The sequence below is a fragment of the Dipodomys merriami genome, unplaced genomic scaffold (genome assembly GCF_024711535.1).
Source record: "Dipodomys merriami isolate MVZ:Mamm:240054 unplaced genomic scaffold, mDipMer1.0.p SCAF_33, whole genome shotgun sequence".
Taxonomy (NCBI): Eukaryota; Metazoa; Chordata; class Mammalia; order Rodentia; family Heteromyidae; genus Dipodomys; species Dipodomys merriami.
In genome coordinates this window covers 14493814-14514134 of record NW_027204826.1, presented here as the reverse complement: position 1 = coordinate 14514134, position 20321 = coordinate 14493814, and the positions used below count along the sequence as shown (strand labels likewise).

General features: G+C 40.3%; 1 protein-coding gene across 3 annotated transcripts in view; it reads left to right on the top strand.

The window, feature by feature from the left end:
- Positions 1–20321, top strand: part of Chd2 (chromodomain helicase DNA binding protein 2) — an 83068-nt gene that overhangs the window by 12181 nt on the left and 50566 nt on the right. For 2 of the 3 annotated variants that reach the window (XM_070043182.1, XM_070043180.1), the window contains 10 exons: positions 4612–4843; positions 6101–6187; positions 7729–7790; positions 10004–10111; positions 13488–13628; positions 15041–15174; positions 16107–16332; positions 17248–17348; positions 17981–18025; positions 18186–18364. In XM_070043182.1, coding sequence (XP_069899283.1) covers positions 4612–4843; positions 6101–6187; positions 7729–7790; positions 10004–10111; positions 13488–13628; positions 15041–15174; positions 16107–16332; positions 17248–17348; positions 17981–18025; positions 18186–18364 — 1315 coding nt within the window. The remainder of the gene's footprint in view (positions 1–4611; positions 4844–6100; positions 6188–7728; positions 7791–10003; positions 10112–13487; positions 13629–15040; positions 15175–16106; positions 16333–17247; positions 17349–17980; positions 18026–18185; positions 18365–20321) is intronic. The other variant, XM_070043183.1, reaches the window with a different exon arrangement.

Genomic DNA, 20321 nt, shown 5'->3' with positions numbered 1-20321 from the left:
TTGATCTCCCTTAAAGTTTGAAGTGGCTGTAAACACCACCTGTCTTACAGAACTCTAAAAATTATAGCCTCCAAAGTAGCTAATAAGGAAAGCAGAATCATAGGGCTTAAAAGGATTGCTTGTTCTTATTTAGTGTTCTGAATGTAAATACTTTGTTTGAGAGGGTTAGTTATACCTAGTTATTAATGGATTCTAGGGGAACTTTTTCGACTTCAACTGTTTTTCACAGCTTGGCTCTCTCCTTTTTATACTATACTAAGAGTCTTTAATATATAATATACTGCCTGATCCTGATGAGGTATGCAATTGCAAGATGGTTCAAGATTGAAATCTGATGTATTTGTTGTATCTGATTACCGGAGACTTACATAAGTTTATTGGTTATTTTAATTTCTGTCTCATTTCAAAATATTTATTTGAGTCTGTATTCACATGTATACATTCAAATAAATAGTATATGTTGAATATAGATTCATATATCAAAATATATGTTAAATATATACAAATATACATCAAGTAAGTTTTTTAAATATACTAGAATATGAATTGTATATTCTAATGAATGTATTAAATATATTAAAATAAATAACACATTCTCAAATATATATTCAAGTTAATATGTATATGCACACCACACACAAACACACTTTTTGCCAGTCCTGGGCTTGAACTCAGGGCCTCGGCACTGTTCCTGAGCTGCTTTTTTTGCTCAGGGCTAGCGCTCTATCTACCACTTGAGCTATAGCACCACTTTTGACTTTTTCTGTGTATGTTGTACCGAGGAATCCAGTCCAGGCTTCATGCATGAAGGCATGGGCTTGAACTCGGCTTGGGCGCTGTCCCTGCACTCTTCAGCTCAAGGCAAGCACTCTACCGCTTGAGCCACAGTGCTACTTCTGGTATTCTTCTGGTTTATTGGAATAAGAGTCTCACAGACTTTTCTGCCTGGGCTGGCTTTGAACTGTGATCCTCACATCTTAGCCTCCTCAGTAGGCAGGATTACAGGCATGAGCCACTGGCGCCCGGCTCCCATTTCTGTACACACACACACACACACACACACACACACACACACACACACACACACACACACACACACACACACACACACACACACACACACACACACACACACACACACACACACACACACACACACACACACACACACACACACACACACACACACACACACACACGTTTTGTTTTGAGGCAGTGTCTCTATATAGCCTGGGCTGTCATCCAACTCAGATCTTCCTGTTAGTGTTGTGATTATAGGTGTACACTACCACCTTGTATGGCTATATCTAATATTCTGTATTTTAATAACCTTACCTTTCCTTTCTCTATTTTAAAAGTAGTTTTGGAGTTTGAGCTTGCTAGAGCCTATGCTCTACCACGTGAACCACACACCTTCAGCCCTTTTTGCTTAATATGCCCTTGTTTAAGTAGAGTCTTGGGATTCCCCCCTCCTCCCCAGCAAGCCTAGATAGAGACCCTCTTATTTATGCTTTCCTAGTAGGAAAGGTAGACAGGCGAGCCTCCACGCCCCACCCACCACATCTTTCTTGCTGTTTGTTGAGATGGGGGTCTTGATGATTTTTTTGCTTATGTTGGCTTCAGTTTTTACCAGTGTGAAGCTGGCTTTATTTCCATTATTTTAAACGTAGGAGTGACTGAGAAGGAATAGTTGCACATTATTAGCTTGTCCATCAGATTCTGTAATTCAGACTGGAATGGCATCTTTTAACACCCCTGGGCTTTGTCTTTACAGGATTTATTGTAGGGATTAGACACTTTATATATTGTTGATATAAATTTATGATAAACATTACCTATTGGTGATACAAGCTTAGTCTGGAAATACGTTCTGTTATAGATGTGCTTTGTGTTTTTCCAGATTTTGCTTTCGCCAGCAAAATACTCAGATTCTGCCAAGTAGTTCAGCCATTTTGTAAATTGTTAGGAAAATAAACACCACACAGTACTGAAATGGCTGGCTGCTCTTTGTACAGAGAGAACCCACAGGCCTGCTGTTTTAATGGAATATTGCCATGCTGCCCTCTTGTGGCCTTCTGGAAAATAGGAAAAACAGAAGAGTAAGCCTTTTTAAAGCTTTCAAAACCAAGTTACTAGAAATGTTTAATTGCTCCATTGTTGCCGGTTTCAGAAAGCATTTTTAAAACATACTAATTACTTTTTATCCACATGTGAAATGTTAAAACTTCCCCCCCTCCCCCCCTCAGATCACATATTACACTTAACAAAACTGCTGAGGTTAAAGAGGCTCCCCAACTCAGGGCTGTACCAGGTGTGATTGAGAAATGCATGTGTCTAGCCTCTCTGTGGACTTGGTACATGTGAATGATGTGTTTATTGGCACAAATGAATGAGCAGTTCATGCCTGCTTTATGGTGTGCTGGCAGGTGGTTAATTTTTTGTGTACATAAACAAGGTGTGGAGTAATTTTGTTTTGGCACGTGCACTCAAGAGTAGCTTCGGTGGGGTGCTGGGGACTCACGCCTGTCATCCTAGCTACTCAGGAGGCTGAGATCTGAGGATCATGGTTCAAAGCCAGCCTGGGCAGGAAAAGCTGTGAAACTCACTCAGAAAACCGGAAGTGGCACGGTGGCTCAAGTGGTAGAGTGCTAGCCTTTAGCTGAAGAGCTGAAGGACAGCACCCAGGCCCAGAGTTCAAGCCCCATGACTGACAAAAAAAAAAAAGAGTAGCTTAGGTCTAAATGTATTGCATTTTGGAATAGAGTGGGTTAGAGTTCCCACACAGGCTTAGAGCTGCTGTTGTACAGATCGTGAGGGAACCTGAGCGTTCAGTGATACCTAACTGACTTGTGGGAACTTCTCTTCTTAAGACAGAGCCCCTTTCAGTGCCCTCCCCCAGTAGAAAGCTGAAAGACCCCTCAATGGCAGTTGTTACTTAGACCAACCCTTGTTTCCAGTGTGCTTGCCTGTTTTGCCTGTCTGTTGGCAGACGTCCAACTTTGTCAATTGGTGTGACTTCTGGCTCAGAAGACACAGCACAGGGTTGGTAAATAGGAAGTTCCTTGTTCTCCTGCTCCTTTTAGGCCCACACCACACATGCCTTTTCTTTCTTTCTTGTTTTGATTGCTTGTCCTGAAGCTGCAACTCAGGACCTGAGCACTGTCCCTGAGCTTTTTTTTTTGTTTTTTTTGGTAGGTCATGGGGCTTGAACTCTGGGCCTGAGCGCTGTCCCTTAGCTCTTCAGCTCAAGGCGAGCGCTCTACTGCTTGAGCCACAGCACCACTTCCGGTTTTCTAGTAGTTTATTGGAGGTAAGAGTCTCATGGACTTTCCTGCCTGGGCTGACTTTGACCGCGATCCTCAGATCTCAGCCTCCTGAGTAGCTAGGATTATAGGTGTGAGCCACTGCGCCTGGCGGTCCCTGAGCTTTTTAACTTAAGGCTTGCACACCATCACTTGAGCTGTAGCTCCACTTGAAGCTTTTTTGAGGTTCGTTGGAGATAAGAGTCTCACTGATTTTCCTGCCTGGGCTGGGTTTGAACCATGATCCTCAGATCTCAGCCTCCTGACTAGCTAGGATGACAGGTGTGAGCCACCAGTACCTGGCAAGGAGGAAGGAGAGGGGAGCTGTGGAGGCGAGAGGCAGTCTTTATCACATTATCAATCTCAGAGTCTGGATTCTTGTTTGAGGCAGGCCCTCCGGATTGAGGCTAATGTGCATATATGTTTATAAAGCTCCCAGAATGAGTCCAATTTGCAACTATTGCTGAAAGCTATTGGTTGGATAATTACAACCAGACTGCATTCTTCCTTTAGTTTGGTTTCTTGTGATTCTGTTTTTGCCCTATGGGAAATGATAGATGTGGATGAGACATAGGATTCATATCAGTCTGGTTTTAGATTAAGATTCAGAAAGGTACAGTGGAGAGTTCCCTAACTACTCTTAAAAAAATATTTTATAGCCAGGTGCCGGTGGCTCACGCCTGTTATCCTAGCTACTCAGGAGGCTGAGATCTGAGGATTGTGGTTCAAAGCCAGCCTAGGCAGGAAAGTCCGTGAAACTCTTATTTCTTAACTAACCACCACAAAACTGTAGCTCAAGTGGTAGAGCGCTCCCTTTGAGCTGAAGAGCTGAGGGACAGCACTCAGGCCCAGAGTTCAAGCCCCACGACTGACCAAAAAAAAAAAAAAAAAAGAAAGAAAGAAAAAATATTATTTATTATTTGGTTCTGAGGAATTGAACCCAGGGTTTCATGCATGCTAGGCTAGCACTCAACCACTAAGCCACACACCCAGACCCCCTTAACTACTCTCCAGCTTTATTTTTCTCTTTAGAAGAGAACTGTATTATGTCCGTGTTCTGTAAGAGTATTTGTAAAAGAACTTATGTATCTTAGTTATCTGGTATATGAACTCTTAAGCATTATTTGTAGTATGAGACTATAAACATGAATTTGAAATTCTTGGTCTTAGGTTACTAAAATGACCACTGGCTGACATTTTACCATGATTATTTGAATCTTATGGCAGTTCTTAAATGTTTTTATCTCTGTGTGTGTGTGTGTGCCTGCCTGTCTGCCTGCCTGCTTGTGTGTCTCTCTTCTCACTTAAGTCACTCAGCCTCTGAGGAAGCTTCGGGTTCAGACTCGGGCAGCCAGTCGGAGAGTGAACAGGGCAGCGATCCTGGAAGTGGACATGGCAGCGAATCCAATAGCAGCTCGGAGTCCTCAGAGAGCCAGTCAGAGTCTGAGAGCGAATCAGCAGGTTCTAAGTCCCAGCCAGTCCTTCCAGAGGCCAAAGAGAAGCCAGCATCCAAGAAGGAACGGATAGCTGATGTGAAGAAGGTATCTCCATTTCGTCCAACATAAATGAGCTGTGAATTAGGGCCAGCTAGCAGACCTTTATTTCCTGTGAACACTCTAGTGTATCTTGATATAAACACTGTGGCCACCTCTCTAATGAAGCACTTGATCTCTGCCCTGATCTCTACTGGACTGATACAGTTAATAACATAGATTTTTAAGGAAAATACTCAAGCCATCTAATCATAGGGGAAAAGGCACACTTTTAAAATTTTAGGCTTTAACTTTTAAAAAAGTTAAAAACTCATTGTACTAATTTCAGAGAGAAATAATTGACAGTTAATGACAATTATTTTGATTATAGATTGAAGCTGCAAAGCTTGGTGATAGTTGTGATTTACTTACAAACTTACTAAACTCAGAAATTTGTCCTCCAGGCATGTGGCACAAGGCCTTGCTCAGCAGTGTCTAGTGCTTGAGCCTGGCTTCCCCTGTACACGTGGCCAGTGTTCCTTCAGAAGGCTAACACAAGCAAACTCCCTAAGTATGATTATCTTCCTTCTAGTAGGAAGTTATTGACACAAACAATGACAAGGAAACAGAAGCCATGATTTGTACTTATAAAATGGTGTGAAACATTAGTTGACACTTGAGGATTCCTGACTCATGTCTCGAATCTGTTTAACTTTGTTTAAGAAAATAAGGGATTTGCACTCTGAGCATGTGAGGTGTTGGATTATTCAGTAATTAGCACTAAAAGTAAACAGAATTTCAAGATGAAATTACATCTTTAGACAGAAATATTCTTTTTTTTTTCTGGTCCTGGAACTTGAACTCTAAGCCTGGGTATTGTCCCTGAGCTTCTTTTTGTTCAAGGCAAGCACTCTACCACTTGAGCCACAGTACCACTTGAGTAGTTTATTGGAGATAAGAGTCTCAGGGAGTTTCCTGTTGAGGCTAGCTTCGAATTGCGAATTGCGATACTCTGATCTCAGCCTCCTTAGTAGTTAGGATTACAGCCACCAGCTCCTGGCTGTAAAATTATATTTTAATGACAAGTCAGCAACATACCTTTATAGTTTAAAAACCATTAAGTAATGAAAAACATTGTTGAACTTTGTGTTCTAGGATAATAATGACTATTCTGTTTAAATATAATACTTTAATTAAAAAATATCAAAATAGCCTTTCAATATCTAGTTATTTGAGTGCTCTGGAACTGAGGTAAATGTTCTGTTAGTGAAAATAGTAAATGTGGGTCAAGAGAAGGTGCTTATACATAGTTTACTAATTTTGCAGATGTGGGAAGAATATCCCGATGTGTATGGGGTCAGGAGGTCAAATCGAAGCAGACAAGAGCCCTCACGATTTAATATCAAAGAAGAGGTAAGATATGAAGTTTTAAGGGCATTCATTATCTATTTAATTTCCTGTCTAACTTTATCCTCTGGGACTCTGGATTGCTTTTCGCCTTTAATATGAGTGGATTCTGAGCATGGGAGGTTTTTGACTCTTCATGGGACCTTCCTTGGAAGGCAAGATGTTAATTTGATTATAAAAGGAACTTATCAAAGTAATCATACAGTAGTGAACATTTCATTAGAGTGTTAGCTTAATATTCAGAACTGGCCTTGGCTATTTTTGTTCTTAAAATTCTCAGTAAAATTGTAGCAAGGGCTTTCCTTCTAAACTTAGATTTTGCTAAATAGTAGCTTGTTAGTTGAACAAGTAGAACAGTGGTAATAGATTTGGGTTTATTCCTGAGAAAGTAAAGAGAGGGGAATGTTAGTTTTATTTTGTTAAGTTTCCACAAATTTGATTTCCCAGCTCATTCATTTCCAGGGAATGAGGTTCTCACATATTTACTCGCATCTAATGGGGAGAGCCAATAGACAGTATTGAGTTCACTTATCTATAGAAGCAGACTCTCTTGCGTTCCTCAGGTTGTGCGATGGTTTTGTAAATTATTACCTCTTTAATAGGACCATAGGCTTGATTCTGAGGAGATGGTCCAAGGGGCAGTGGATGTCCCCTTTCTGCCTTTTAGGAAGACTTTGCTATTCTTAACTGTGTAATATGCTTCTGGTGAAAGTTAAATATTGATAACTCAAAGCTTATTGGGATGGGTGTGGAATTTTAGTAAATAAAGCCCGCATTACATTTGTGATGCTTTGAGTTTGGTGACTTCTGGCGTTTGCTTTCCTGTCCCATGGTGTCTGGAACTTGGTAACCCCATCACATGGTTGTTTAAACCTTTTCCTCATCTGTATATTATTAATACATTCTTAGTAGGACATGACACTAACAGCAATAGAAGTAGTTTGCCATTTTACTAATTTCAGGGCAAAAAGCAGTTTTGTGACTCAAACTACTCCTTGGCCTAGTGCTATTGGCAGGACACTTTTTCAGTCATCATTTAACACACTCTATGAATCTATAGTGAAGGGATCAGCAGAGCCCCTTAAAGACACACTGACTAAAGGCACTGGCATTTTCACTTGATATTTGTAGCATCCATTCTGTGGCTTTAAAAATTTTTAAGACTTACTAAAATTAAGCAAAATTTAAAATTCTATTTCTCAATCTCATTCGCCAGCCACATTTCAAGTACTTAGAAGCCACCAGTGGCTGGTAGCTATGGCACTGGATCTTGGGATAGAGAATATTGACATCATTGCATGTGGTTTATTGGGTATTGCTGTTTTGAAAGTCAAGCTAAGATAAATACTTCCTGGCTTTGGAGATATTTAATAATAACATGCTGATTTTTCAAAAGAGGAGACTTAGCAGAACCAAAGTGCTTCGGTTTCTGTGGAAAATCTCATTGAATAATGCTGCTGAATAGATTGGTGAGCCAGGAGATAGCATGGTCCCGACGAACTGTGAATTAAAGTCTGTAATGGTTTTCCTCCCCCCATACACTGAAGGCAAGTAGCGGGTCTGAGAGTGGGAGCCCAAAAAGAAGAGGCCAGAGGCAGCTGAAAAAACAGTAAGTCTTTTCATGGGGGAAATGAACTGGTACTTTTGAACCTGGTACTTTTTGAACCTGTTGCCCTTCTCTCTCCAGTCTGTCCTGGGTCCCAGCATCTTAATCCCATCTTCTAGATGCCTGGGTTTCTGTTTGTCATTTCTTGTTATAGTGATGGCAGCACTGAACCCCAGGACTTGTGGTTTAATACACAGAAGGGGCCTGCATGTGTTTGGCAGATGATGATTCCTTTGGGCAGACTCTGTCTACCTTTTCTATTTATTTGGCTAGTTAGATTAGCTCAGTTCATTTTTTCCTAAAAAAACCACAAAAATGCTGGTCGTCTATAAGCCTGGCTACTGAGGAGGCTGAGATCTGAGAATCACAGTTCAAAGCCAGCCGGAGCAGGAAAGTCTGTGAGACTCTTATCTTCAATAAAGCACCAGAAAACCGGAAGTGGTGCTGTGGCTCAATTGGTAGAGCCCTAGCCTTGAGCTGAAGCTCTGAGGGACAGTGCCCAGGCTCAGAGTTCAAGCCCCACGACCGACAAAAACAAACAAAAAAACCCAAAAACCTAATAAGCATTTGCTATTCCTGTTAAGTAAAGGAATAATCATTTTAAATTTGCCATTTGCCTCCATTTGGTATGAATTACATTCTATATTTATACTTTCCTTCTTTGTCTTTCTCTCCAAAGTACCTTCTGTGTCAGACTGATAGACTGTTATAATTCATTTCTTAATTGACTTAACAAAGGGCCATATGTATTTACATTTCAAAGGTGAACAAAAAAGTTGTAACTACACCAGTGGCTCATGCCTGTAATCACAGCTACTTTGAGACTAAGGCCTAGATGATTATGGTTCAAAGCTAGCCTAGGCAGAGAAGTCCAAGAGACCCTCCAGTTATTAGATATTAGATGGGAGGTATGGTATGAGTGGTAGAGTACCAGTCATGAGCAAAAAAGCTGAGCCCTGAGTTCAAGCCTAAGTTCTGGCCCAAAAAAGTCACAGCAACAGAAAGTGGGCATGAGAACAGACAGTGCTAGCAGAATTTGAGCAGTGTCCTTTCATGGAAGCCTTTAATTTTTCCTCCTAAGTCTCCACCTTTTTCAGGCATGAGACAACTCCTGTAGTTTTTAGGATCTCAAAAATGTGCAAATCACCTCCTCTTGGATATCCTTGGATGATATTTTCACTTGTTCTTCCCTGAGGAATGACATTGATTTGTCCTTTCAGTCTCACAAGTATCTTCTGCATAGCTCTACTCCCTGCAGAGAGGCACAGTGCTGATGGTTTTGTTTGTAGAGGAAACCTCAGTTTTTTCTAGGTACTTCATGTTCAGTAGCTATTATTATTATTTTCTTTGTCCAACAGGTGAGAAATGGGTTAGGTCTTGGGATTTCTTGTTTGGTTTTTAAATAAACTAAAGCTGGGGTAGAAGGATACCTTTAAGTTATGGCTTTTAAACCATCTCTCTTTAGGTTGTGGCTCTTTGATATCCTTATGAACTACCAAAAAGTAGAAGAACTACCTACTTTATGCAGTAATTTTTACAAACTACATCTTGAGCTGAGCTGATATTTAGTAAGGTAGTAGGTTTATCATTAACAAATACAAGTGTTGTATCCTTAAATGTTTTCCAAAGACAAAATATTTAATAAGGGCCTGGGTATGTAGTAAAGTGGCACAGCACTTAACCTAGCATAATGTGAGACATAGGTTCAATAACTAGTACCAAACACAAATAGCTCTATAAAGAGGTTATACCCAATATCAGCGTTGTGAGTTTTTTTTTAAACATTCAAAGTATTAGATTTTACTTGGGACCCTTTGAATCAGAAACTTTGTAACTAGGATCCAGTCTTTGTAAACATCCATTTAGATGGTTCTCATGAATGCTATGCTTTGTGAGCCATTAATCTAGTAGGTGTTAGGGCTTCAGTCTGGTCACTCAAATGGTTTGAAAATACATCCCATTTTCCTTATTTATTTATTTATTTAGTTATTTGGTTAGTTAGTTAGTTATTGAGTCATTTACTCACTTGAGCTAATAATATAGGAAAAGATAGTGTGTAGCCTAGAAGGGATTATAACCAAAATCATCTCTTTGAAAAGAAATGACATGTAACTATGTATGTTCTGCTTTTTCAATAATTTTGTTGACATTTTTCTTACAAGATTGATTAGCTTGAAGAAGTCTTTTAGAAAGTGCTGTTTTGCTTTTGATCGCAGAGAAAAATGGAAGCGGGAGCCCTCAGAAGATGAACAGGAGCAAGGCGCCAGTGCAGAGAGTGAATCAGAGCAAAAAAGAGTCAAGGCCAGAAGACCTGTCCCCAGAAGGTGCACTGTTTGCTTGTGAAGTCTCTGCTTGGGATGAGCTTAATTTGCCTTCCATGGGGAAGGATGGTGTCTTGCTGGAAGAGAGTTACTTCGGATGAGTGTGATTCTGAGTTCACTTCTTGAGAAATGATGAATAGCTACTTAAATCTCTTGTGACTAGATCTATTGCATGGATATATTTCTTTAAAAATTTTTATTTTTTGGTCAGTCACAAGGCTTGAACTTGGGTCCTGGGCACTGTCCTTGAGCTCTTTTGCTCAAGGCTAGTGCTCTTCTACTTTGAGTCATATTGCTACTTCCAGTTTTCTGGTGGTTAGCTGGAGATAAGAGTCTCCCTCTTCCTCTGAATAGCTGGTGTGAGCCATCAGTGCATGGCTCCAATTATCTTGCTTTTGATGTAAAGTGTTGCTAGGTAACCCACATGCTGGTCTTGAAGTAGTGATCCTCATGCCTCTCACTCATCAGTGCTGGGATTATAGGCATGAGCTGTCATGCCCACTCTGCATAAATGTTTTTGTTTTTGTGGTACTGGGGATTAAACTTGGGCTTTGTGCTGGCTAGGTCAGTGCCTTTCTCTTGAGCCACAACCTGGTATACACATAGATGTATTTATGAGACAGTAAATTTTTGTTTTTTGTTTACCATGGGATTTTTTTTTTTCTTTTGTCAGTTGTGGGTCTTGAACTCTGCGCCTTGGCACTGTCCCAAGGCGAGCACTTTACCACTTGAGCCACAGCACCACTTCTGGTTTTCTGGTGGTTTATTGGAAATAAGAATCTCATGGACTTTCCTGCCCAGGCTGGCTTTGAACTGTGATTATCAGCCTCCTGAGTAGCTGGGATTACAGGCGTGAGTCACATGCCTGGCAGGATTTTTTTTTTGAGAAGAGAGTGTTCGTTGTGGAGCTTGAATTCAGGCCTGGCTTTGAACCATGATCCTCAGATCTCAGCCTCCTGAATAGCTAGGATTATAGGCATAAGCCACCAGTGCCCAGCCTTCATGGGATTTTTATTACTATTTCTCATTTGTGTTTATTAATTGTTTGAAACTGTGGGCTTTATTATGGCATTTTTCTTATGTATATTTCATGTACTTTTATCATACTTTATATAGTTGGAAAGGATGGTTAAACACATTTGCAGTGAGTTGGCCAGGAGACAGGTTCTTTGAGGGATAACTAATTTTTAATTTTCAAGCACTCACTATTTGTCTGATTTAATGCAAACATTATTCATATAATATATATATAACATGAAGCAGAGAATGTAATTTTGTAGAAACAGGTAGATTGAAATGACAGTCAATATTGGTTATATTTGACCAGATGACAACCTAACGTAGGGATGACAGATGAAGCAAAGCAGAAGGTAGGCCCCAGGAAATTTTACAGACTTTCTTTATGAAGAACCCACATAATGGTCGTAGTTTGCCTCTTTGCTGGAAGAGCCTAAAATCACTTGCCAACCCTGTCCTAGGTAAGGCATCTTATCTGCTCCCATCCCCATCGGGGAGAGGTATCCACTGGCTATTTGTTTTACATCTGAGTTAAAGCTCTGAAGACTGAAGTGTCACTTCTAGATTTTCCTCCCACGATTTATTAAATCCTTGATTGTTTGTCTAAGGTTGGTTATGATAGAGAAACAGTAACATGACTGAATTTCTGTCTCTCTTGTACCTCTTTCATTATTTTGTCATTAATATTTGAAGATTTTCTCTTGACAACTTCCCAGCTATGGTGTTCAGTCTCAATGGCATTGGGGTAGTGAAAGGGGCCATCTCCTCAGTGTATCCTAGGAGATCTGAGGTGGGCTGGTTTCTTTCTTTTTTCTTTTCTTTTTGTTGCCAGTCCTGGGACTTGAACTCAAGACCTGTGCATGTCCCTGCTTAGCACTCTACCACTTGAGCCACAGAACCACTTCCTGCTTTTTCTGTGTATGTGGTACTGAGGAATTGAACCCAGGGCTTCATGCATGCAAAGAAATCACTCTAAGCCACATTCCTAGCCCAAGGACTGTTTTCTTTAGATATTCTTTCAGGTATATTTTGTGCACATCAGCAAAAGTGTGTGTATAGTTCTTTCTTGTCCTTTATTCCAATTTGTACAGATAGCAGTCTCTTGTGCAACATGAGCAGGCTTCTTTCCTCATTTTAGAAATCTTTTCATATCAGGATGCAGACAATTCCTTGCTGTTTTTTTAATGATTACATACTCTGTGTTTAATTACCAGCTGAGAGACTTTTGGAGTATTTTACCTCTTTTGTCATTACATGTGATGCTTCAGTGTGTTTCTAATTCTGTGTTTAAGTGTCAACAGTCCAGTTGACACTTGGACTGTTAAGTTTGGTGTGCATTTCCAAATTGTCCACAAAAAGATACATCAACAACCCACCCTACACTTTCTTTTTTTTTTGGGTCCAGTCATGGGGCCTGAACTCTGGGCCTGAGCGCTGTCCCTCAGCTCTTCAGCTCAAGGCTAGCACTCTACCACTTGAGCCATAGTGCCACTTCTGGCTTTTTTTTTCTGGTTATGTGGTGCTGAGGAATCGAACTCAGGGCCTCATGCATGCAAAGCAAGTGCTCTACCACTGAGCCACCTTCCCAGCCCCCTACCCTACACTTTCTTTTTTATTTATTTTATTTTTTTTAAAGTCTTTTTTTTTTTGGGTCCGGTCGTGGGGCCTGAACTCTGGGCCTGGGTGCTGTCCCTCAGCTCTTCAGCTCAAGGCTAGCACTCTACCACTTGAGCCATAGTGCTACTTCCAGCTTTTTTCTTTTTTCTTATGTGGTGCTGAGGAATCGAACCCAGGGCCTCAGGCATGCAAGGCAAGTGCTCTACCACTGAGCCAACTTCCCAGCCCTACCCTACACTTTCTTACGTCAGGTGATTCTGATGAGCAGTGAGAAGTATTCACTCTTTTTTCCCATAATGTTGAAAATACAAATTTTTTTTTTTTTTTGTTGGTCTTGGGCTTGAACTCTGGGCCTGAGCGCTGTCTCTCAGCTCTTCAGCTCAAGGTGAGCACTCTAACACTTGAGCTACAGTGCACTTCGGGTTTTCTGGTAGTTTATTGGAAATAAGAGTCTCATGGACTTTCCTACCCGGGCTAGGTTGGCTTTGAACTGCGATTCTCAGATCTCAGCCTCCTGAGTAGCTAGGATTACAGGTGTGAGCCACCGGTGCCTGGCTACAAATTCTTTAGTAAGGTAGAATGTCTAGGATTGAGACCCAGGAATACAAATTTTTTACATTTCTCCAGTGAATTCTGTGTATGTCCTACTGCTTGGGGAGAGAGTATTATATAGATTGGAAGTAGGTACCGAATGATTGAGTCATAATGTTGCTGTTTTTTTTTTGTTTGTTTTGTTTGATTTCAGAACAGTACCTAAACCTCCTGTTAAAAAGCAAACGAAGACTCAGCGTGGAAAAAGGAAAAAGCAAGAGTCTTCTGATGACGATGATGATGATGATGAAGCTCCCAAGAGACAGACTCGTCGAAGAGCAGCTAAAAACGTTAGGTCAGTGGTGTCTTGGAGGTGTCTGGGTGACACTGTATTTGCTTAGAACTTGGTTAAGTCAGTCTTAAGATAATAATGCATTTGTGTAGGCAAAATGAACAACTAGGTTCTAAAGTTGCTATCAGAAATTTTTATTTCTGAATTACTTTTTTTTGTGGTACTAAGGCTTGAACTCAAGACCTGTACAGTTGTTAGGTGCTCTACCATTTGAACCACATTTCCATAGTTTTGAATCATGTAGAATTTTCTGAGATCCAGTGTACCTGTTAGGATTTGAGTATAATTTTATCAAAAGTTAATAATCATCTATGAAACAATAATTAAGTAGAGATATGAGTAAACATTGGTGTTTAACCCTAGAGGAATTGAAGGACATTTGAATCTTTCAAAGAACACATTCAGGTTTCTTTGTCCCATTTTGAAATGATGAAACTGTATCCTAGAGACAATACTGGTTTGATGTAAGCAATTCATAACTATAAACTAGGATTGGGCTAACACATTCAAATATACTAGTGAGTAGCTTGGCACTCTGTTTTATTGTTAACTGTACTGCATCTCGAATTATGTTTTAATTTCCTGTGACTGTCAAACTATTTGTTGTTGATGTTACAAAAGCTTACATTGTCTATTTTGCTATAGTTTTTTCTTTTTGGAGTTTTTGAAACAGGATCTTGCTATGTAGCCCAGGCTGGCCTTGAACTTGTGATCTTCCTGTTTTAGCCTTCAGAGTGCTGGGATTACAGGCCTCTACTCCTCCATGCCTGGGTACAGTTTACATTTTTTGGTGGCTATTTGGAGATAAGAGGCCCATGGAGATAAGAGTCTCATTTTACATTTTTTTTGTTGGTTACTTAGAGATAAGAGTCTCATGTACTTTTCTAGCTTTGAACTGCATATCTCAGATTTTAATGTACTGACTCTAGGATTATAGACGTGAACCACCAGTGCCTGTCTTTGTTTCGTATTCTTGTTATTGGGACACAAAATGGAGGATTCAAACATTTAATTTTAGGACTATTGCTTTCCTTTTGCCTAATGGCATAGTAGCAATTCTTTTCCATTATGTATGTATGTATTTTTTTTTTTTATGTGATAGTTACCCTATTACTATCATAACATGTCTGCATGGTGATGATCTAATTCTAACGAATGAAAAAACAACTTGTGTCCTTGTTCTTTTCTGTGTCTTGCTTACACAAATTAGTATGAGCACAATTTATTTGTTCTACAGTGTCAGTTTGCCTTCTTGCACTGACCAGTGAGCTGGTCAGTATACGAGAAGTAGGACAGAAGTGGGTGATGAGACTACTGAGTGACAACTGTGTCACACAATGTGGTTGGACCTTGTCCTGGTGCTGTTGTATCATGGTGATTAGTTCTCATTTACTCAAGTGTTGTTTCTCATGCAGCTATAAAGAAGATGATGACTTTGAGACTGATTCAGATGATCTCATTGAGATGACGGGAGAAGGAGCTGATGAACAGCAAGATAACAGTGAAACTATTGAAAAGGTCTTCGATTCAAGACAGGGGAAGAAAGGAGGTTTGTGCTTCTGAGAAGTCAGTGACTTTGTAGTATCTGCTTAGAGTCCTAGAGTTGACAGATTTTAACTCTGATGTGATGAATTTCAGCTCACACCTGGATTTATTATGAAAGGGGAAAGTCTTCTGAATCCATCACTGTGTTTCTGAGCTGAGAGCAGAGGGACGAAATCATTATGTCTTTGAGGTTTTAAACAAATTAGCTGGTAAAGATGAGTGCTGATTTTTATAAAGCTGCTCATTAATTGTTTCTGAATCTTCCTGTAAAAATCAGTCAGCTCTTTCAATACATCTGTGGATATGAATGAAATGTTTTAGAAATGACCATTTGAAATGTCTCAGAACTTACTTGCTTTAAAGTAAGTTTTCATCTCAGAAATATTAAGTAATATGTAGTACCTTCTCTTCCCTGTGCCTGTACCCTCCAACTTTTTTTCCCCTTGAGCCAGAGTGTGGCTGTGTAGCCCAGACTGGTCTGAAACTTGTGTCCAACAGCTTCTGCCTCTCAAGAATTAGAGAATTATATATGTCCCCTTCTCCCCTTTTTATTCCTCATTCTGGCTGTACTTAAGGACCAGGGAGTTAACAGAAAGCTTTGGGAGGTGGGTTAGTGAGGAGAGAGTGTTTTTTGTTTCTGTTCACACTTCTGGTGACAGGGATTTGTTGAGTGGGAAGGATGATAAAAAGACAATTCTACTCCATTTTTCTTAAGTTTGGACAAAGGATTTTCTTTGATTTACCTGCAAACTTACAAAAAAATAGGGTTAGCATCTTGAAAATATTGGACCTTACTGATAAAGTCTGCCTACATTGTGAGCTTCTGCTTATGTTGTCAGACTCATTTGATGGCTTACTGAAGAAAGGACTCTTGCTGACAGTTGCTTACTTGGGCAGCTTTTTATTGTCTGTTTTTGTACCTGAATTCTTTCGCAGCCACTGGAGCTTCTACTACTGTGTATGCTGTTGAAGCTAATGGAGACCCTAGTGGTGACTTTGATATTGAGAAGGATGAAGGAGAAATCCAGTATCTCATCAAATGGAAGGGTTGGTCTTATATTCATAGCACCTGGGAGAGTGAAGAATCCTTACAACAACAGAAAGTGAAGGGCCTCAAAAAGCTAGAGAACTTCAAGAAGAAAGAGGATGAAATCAAGCAATGGTATATTTCCATCTTGCATTAAGAAGATAGTTACAGCATGAGGGAAGGGAAGCCTTTACAATAATGAATGGAAAACAACACAGCTATTAAGGACCTCAGATTTTGCCTTGATCATCTGAGCATGTAGCCATATTTTGTGAAATTGTGACCTGAAGACAGTACTTAATTTTGTAGATAGCTATTAAGTTTTTAGAGTTAATAATTAACTTGCTCATGGCATATTATTTAGGCAATTATCTCTTTGGTGTTAACAGTAAAGATGTGAGGTTTGTAATTTGTTGGGAAGAGTAAGGCACAGAACAACTCTGCACAGGATTTGAATTTTGGTTGTCCAATTCCACAGCCCATCTCTAAGAACTTGGTTATTTTTCTGTGCATAGGCTGGAGTGGCTTAGATATAAAGCATCAATATTTTGGATTATGATACAGTTGGGTAGTGTGGAATTTGCAGATATAGTATGAGTTTTTTTTTTCCTTTTACTTACAAACTTGAACCCAAGTGAAGTTTATTAAAGGAACAGATGGGAGCAAATACGTTTTCTTTTTTGTTGGCGTGTGTATGTGCATGTGCTGGGGTTTGAACTTAGGGCCGCAGGCTAGACACAGCCTGTCTCCAGCCTGGATTTTTGCTAACTAGCAAAAACCTTTTGCGATCAAATCTTGCTTTTCCTTTGCTTCCAAGCACTTGCTCCTGTACCCAGCTTTCTGTTGATAAGATGTCTCCTGAACTTTTCTGACTATGCTGACTTCAATCCTCAGTCCTCCAGGTCTTAGTTGTCCAAGTAGCTATGATTACTGGCAGGAACCACTGGCTTCAGGCATAAGTTTCCTGTTGTATCTTAGATTTTTGCTCTGAGGTATGTGTATAGAGCCCTCAAATCTGATTGGTATGTACTCTTTCTGTCTTTTGCCCAGGTTAGGAAAAGTGTCTCCTGAAGATGTGGAATATTTCAATTGCCAACAAGAGCTAGCCTCAGAGTTGAATAAACAGTATCAGATAGTAGAAAGAGTAATTGGTAAGTACTTCAAAACTTAGTTTATCTGTGTTTAAACTCAAAAAATAATGTTGTTTGGTTTTAGGCTAATGTAAAAAAACATGCATTTTGTAGATTTACTATTCAGTGCTAGTACTGGAACTTGTACTCAAGGTTTTTGTTTTTTTTTGGTCATGGGGCCTGAACTCCAGCCTGGGCACTGTCCCTCAGCTCTTCAGCTGAAGGCTAGTGCTTTACCACTTGAGCCACAGTGCCACTTCTGATTTTTCTGCTTATGTGGTGCTGAGGAATTGAACCCATGGCCTCATGCCTGAGAGGCAAGCACTTTCCCACTAAGCCACCTTCCCAGTCTGAACTCAAGGTTTTTCATTCCTGTTTTAACTTTTTCACTCAGGGTAGTGAGTGCTCTATCATTCTAGTTGTAGGTTTTTTTCTTGTTATCTGGAGATAAGAGTCTGGTCAGTCTGCCGGGCTCGTTTCAGGTCGTGATCCTCAAGTCTTAGTCTCCTGATTAGCTCTGAGCTTCTTAATCTAATCTAGGGTTACAGATGGGAGCCACAGTTCCTGGCCCTAAACTTGTTTGCTCATAAATTTGGGTGTGTGCATGACAGTAGTGTCAGATAATGATTGTTAACTTTTTTCATTTTTCAAAGCTGTGAAGACAAGTAAATCTACATTGGGCCAAACAGATTTTCCAGGTAAGAGGTCTTTTTCTTAATTGTTAGTGTTTAGCATTTAAGAGTATTTTAAAATTTTCAAATTCCATAAAGTCTTTTCACATAGTTTTCACTGGTTATACATAAAAAACAATGTCACTCCCATGTTGAGTTGATGTACACATTTTTATATATGAAATAGCTCATAGTCGGAAGCCAGCACCTACCAATGAACCTGAGTATCTATGCAAATGGATGGGGCTGCCTTATTCAGAGTGCAGCTGGGAGGATGAAGCCCTCATTGGGAAGAAGTTCCAGAGCTGCATCGACAGCTTCCACAGTCGGAACAACTCAAAAACCATCCCGACCAGGGAGTGCAAGGTTAGCAACGGTTGATTTTTGTTTTTTTTTGAGGGGCACTAGAAAGGTCTAGTTACATAGATAATGAGAGGCAAAAGTATTACAAGAGAAAGTGATGGTTCTGGGGCTGGGAAGGTGGCTCAGTGGTAGAGTGCTTGCCTTGCATGCATGAGGCCCTGGGTTCAATTCCTCAGCACCACATAAGCAAAAAGAAAAAAGCCGGAAGTGGCGCTGTGGCTCAAGTGGTAGAGTACTAGCCTTGAGTGAAGAGCTGAGGGACAGCACCCAGGCCCAGAGTTCAGGCCCCATAAGTGACCAAAAAAAAAAAAAAAAAGAGCAAGTGATGGTTTTCATTTTGAAGTAAAGAGAGATGACATAAAGTTGTGTAAAGGTTTTGCTAACTTCTTTAGTGTTATCACTTAGAGAAGCACATTGTGGGGGATACTTGAAGAAAATATTCAGGCATTTAAAAAAAGACAGGAATTCTGAGTTCTAGGCTACATCTGCTAGCTTTCCTTTCTTTACTTGTTTTGACTGTAGTGAGGTTTGAACTCAGGGCCTTGCTCTTGTGAGATTTTTCTGCCACTTGAGCCATACTACCAACTCATTTTGTTCTGTTGAGATAGGCTCTTTTTGTCCAGGCCAGCCTGGACTGCAGTCTTCACAGTCTTCATATTTATGATTTCCTCACAGCTGGACCATTGTGCCCAGCTTTTTCTTTTTTTTTTTTTTTTCATTCTTTCTTTTCTTTTTTCTTTTTTGGCGGTCACGGGGCTTGAACGCTAGGCCTGGGTGCCGTCCCTCAGCTCTTGAGCTCAAGGCAAGTGTTGTACCACTTGAGCCACAGCATCACTTCCAGTTTTCTGGTGGTTTATTGGAGATTAGAGTTTCATGGCCTTTCCTGCCCTGGGCTGGATTTGAACTGCAGTCCTCAGATCTCAGCCTCCTGAGTAGCTAGATTACAGATGTGAACCACCTATGCCCAGCTACATTTTGTAAATTTTTTTTTTTTTTTTGTCTGTCGTGGGGCTTGAACTCTGGGCCTGGGCGCTGTTCCTCAGTTCTTCAGCTCAAGATGAGTGCTCTATCACTTGAGCCACAGTGTGACTTCCATGCCCAGCTTTTTCTGTTGAGATGTGTCTTGTAATATTTTGCCCAGGCTAGTTTTGCACCATAATCCTCTCATTCTCAGCCTACCAAGTCATCAGCATTATAGGTATAAGCCATCACACCTGGCTAATACATATTAGCTTTATAATTTGCTATTGTGGCTGCAGAAATGTTTTCCCTTGATTGGAATTTATCCATTTGGAAAGTAGTCTTCTTGGGTCTTACATGCAATAAACGTGTATCAAACATGTTAAAAACCATTGTGTGTGTGATTGTGGGTCACATGAATGAGAATCTACAGTCAGAAGTACAGAGGTAGAGAGTCTCTGCGCTTCAGTGGTCATTGAAGGCTTTAGAGGACATTGGTGCTTCATCTGTCCCTGGTCCTTAAAGAATAGATTTCTGTTTGATTGCCAAGAAGGGCCCAGGGATTTTCCTCTCATGAAAGGTTTTTGTAGTAGAGAACTAGAGAGAAAAGATAGGAGGAGAAAGGAGAGAGTAGTCAGAGGAGAGAAAGATCTCACACATGAGAATAGATATGGTGTTGGTGAGTTAAATGTATTTTTGTCAAAGCTTGTGTGTCTTGACTACTTTAAGGAAGGGCATCTTGACTTTATCCTACAGTCATCAGGTGCCCTACAGTCATCAGGTGCGCTATTGAGTAGAGGAGCAGGGTGGAAGCATATTGTATTTAGAAAGCTTCATCTAATGGCAGTGTAGGAGTCTGGTGCCCGAAGATCCAGCCAGTAAGATGTCATAGAACAATATGAATGAAGAATTATCATGAAGGATATAGCTGTGGCATGGAAGGATTTGGATGCAAGAATCATTGTGGGGCGGTTTGGCTGGCGTAGATGGATGGCTGGTG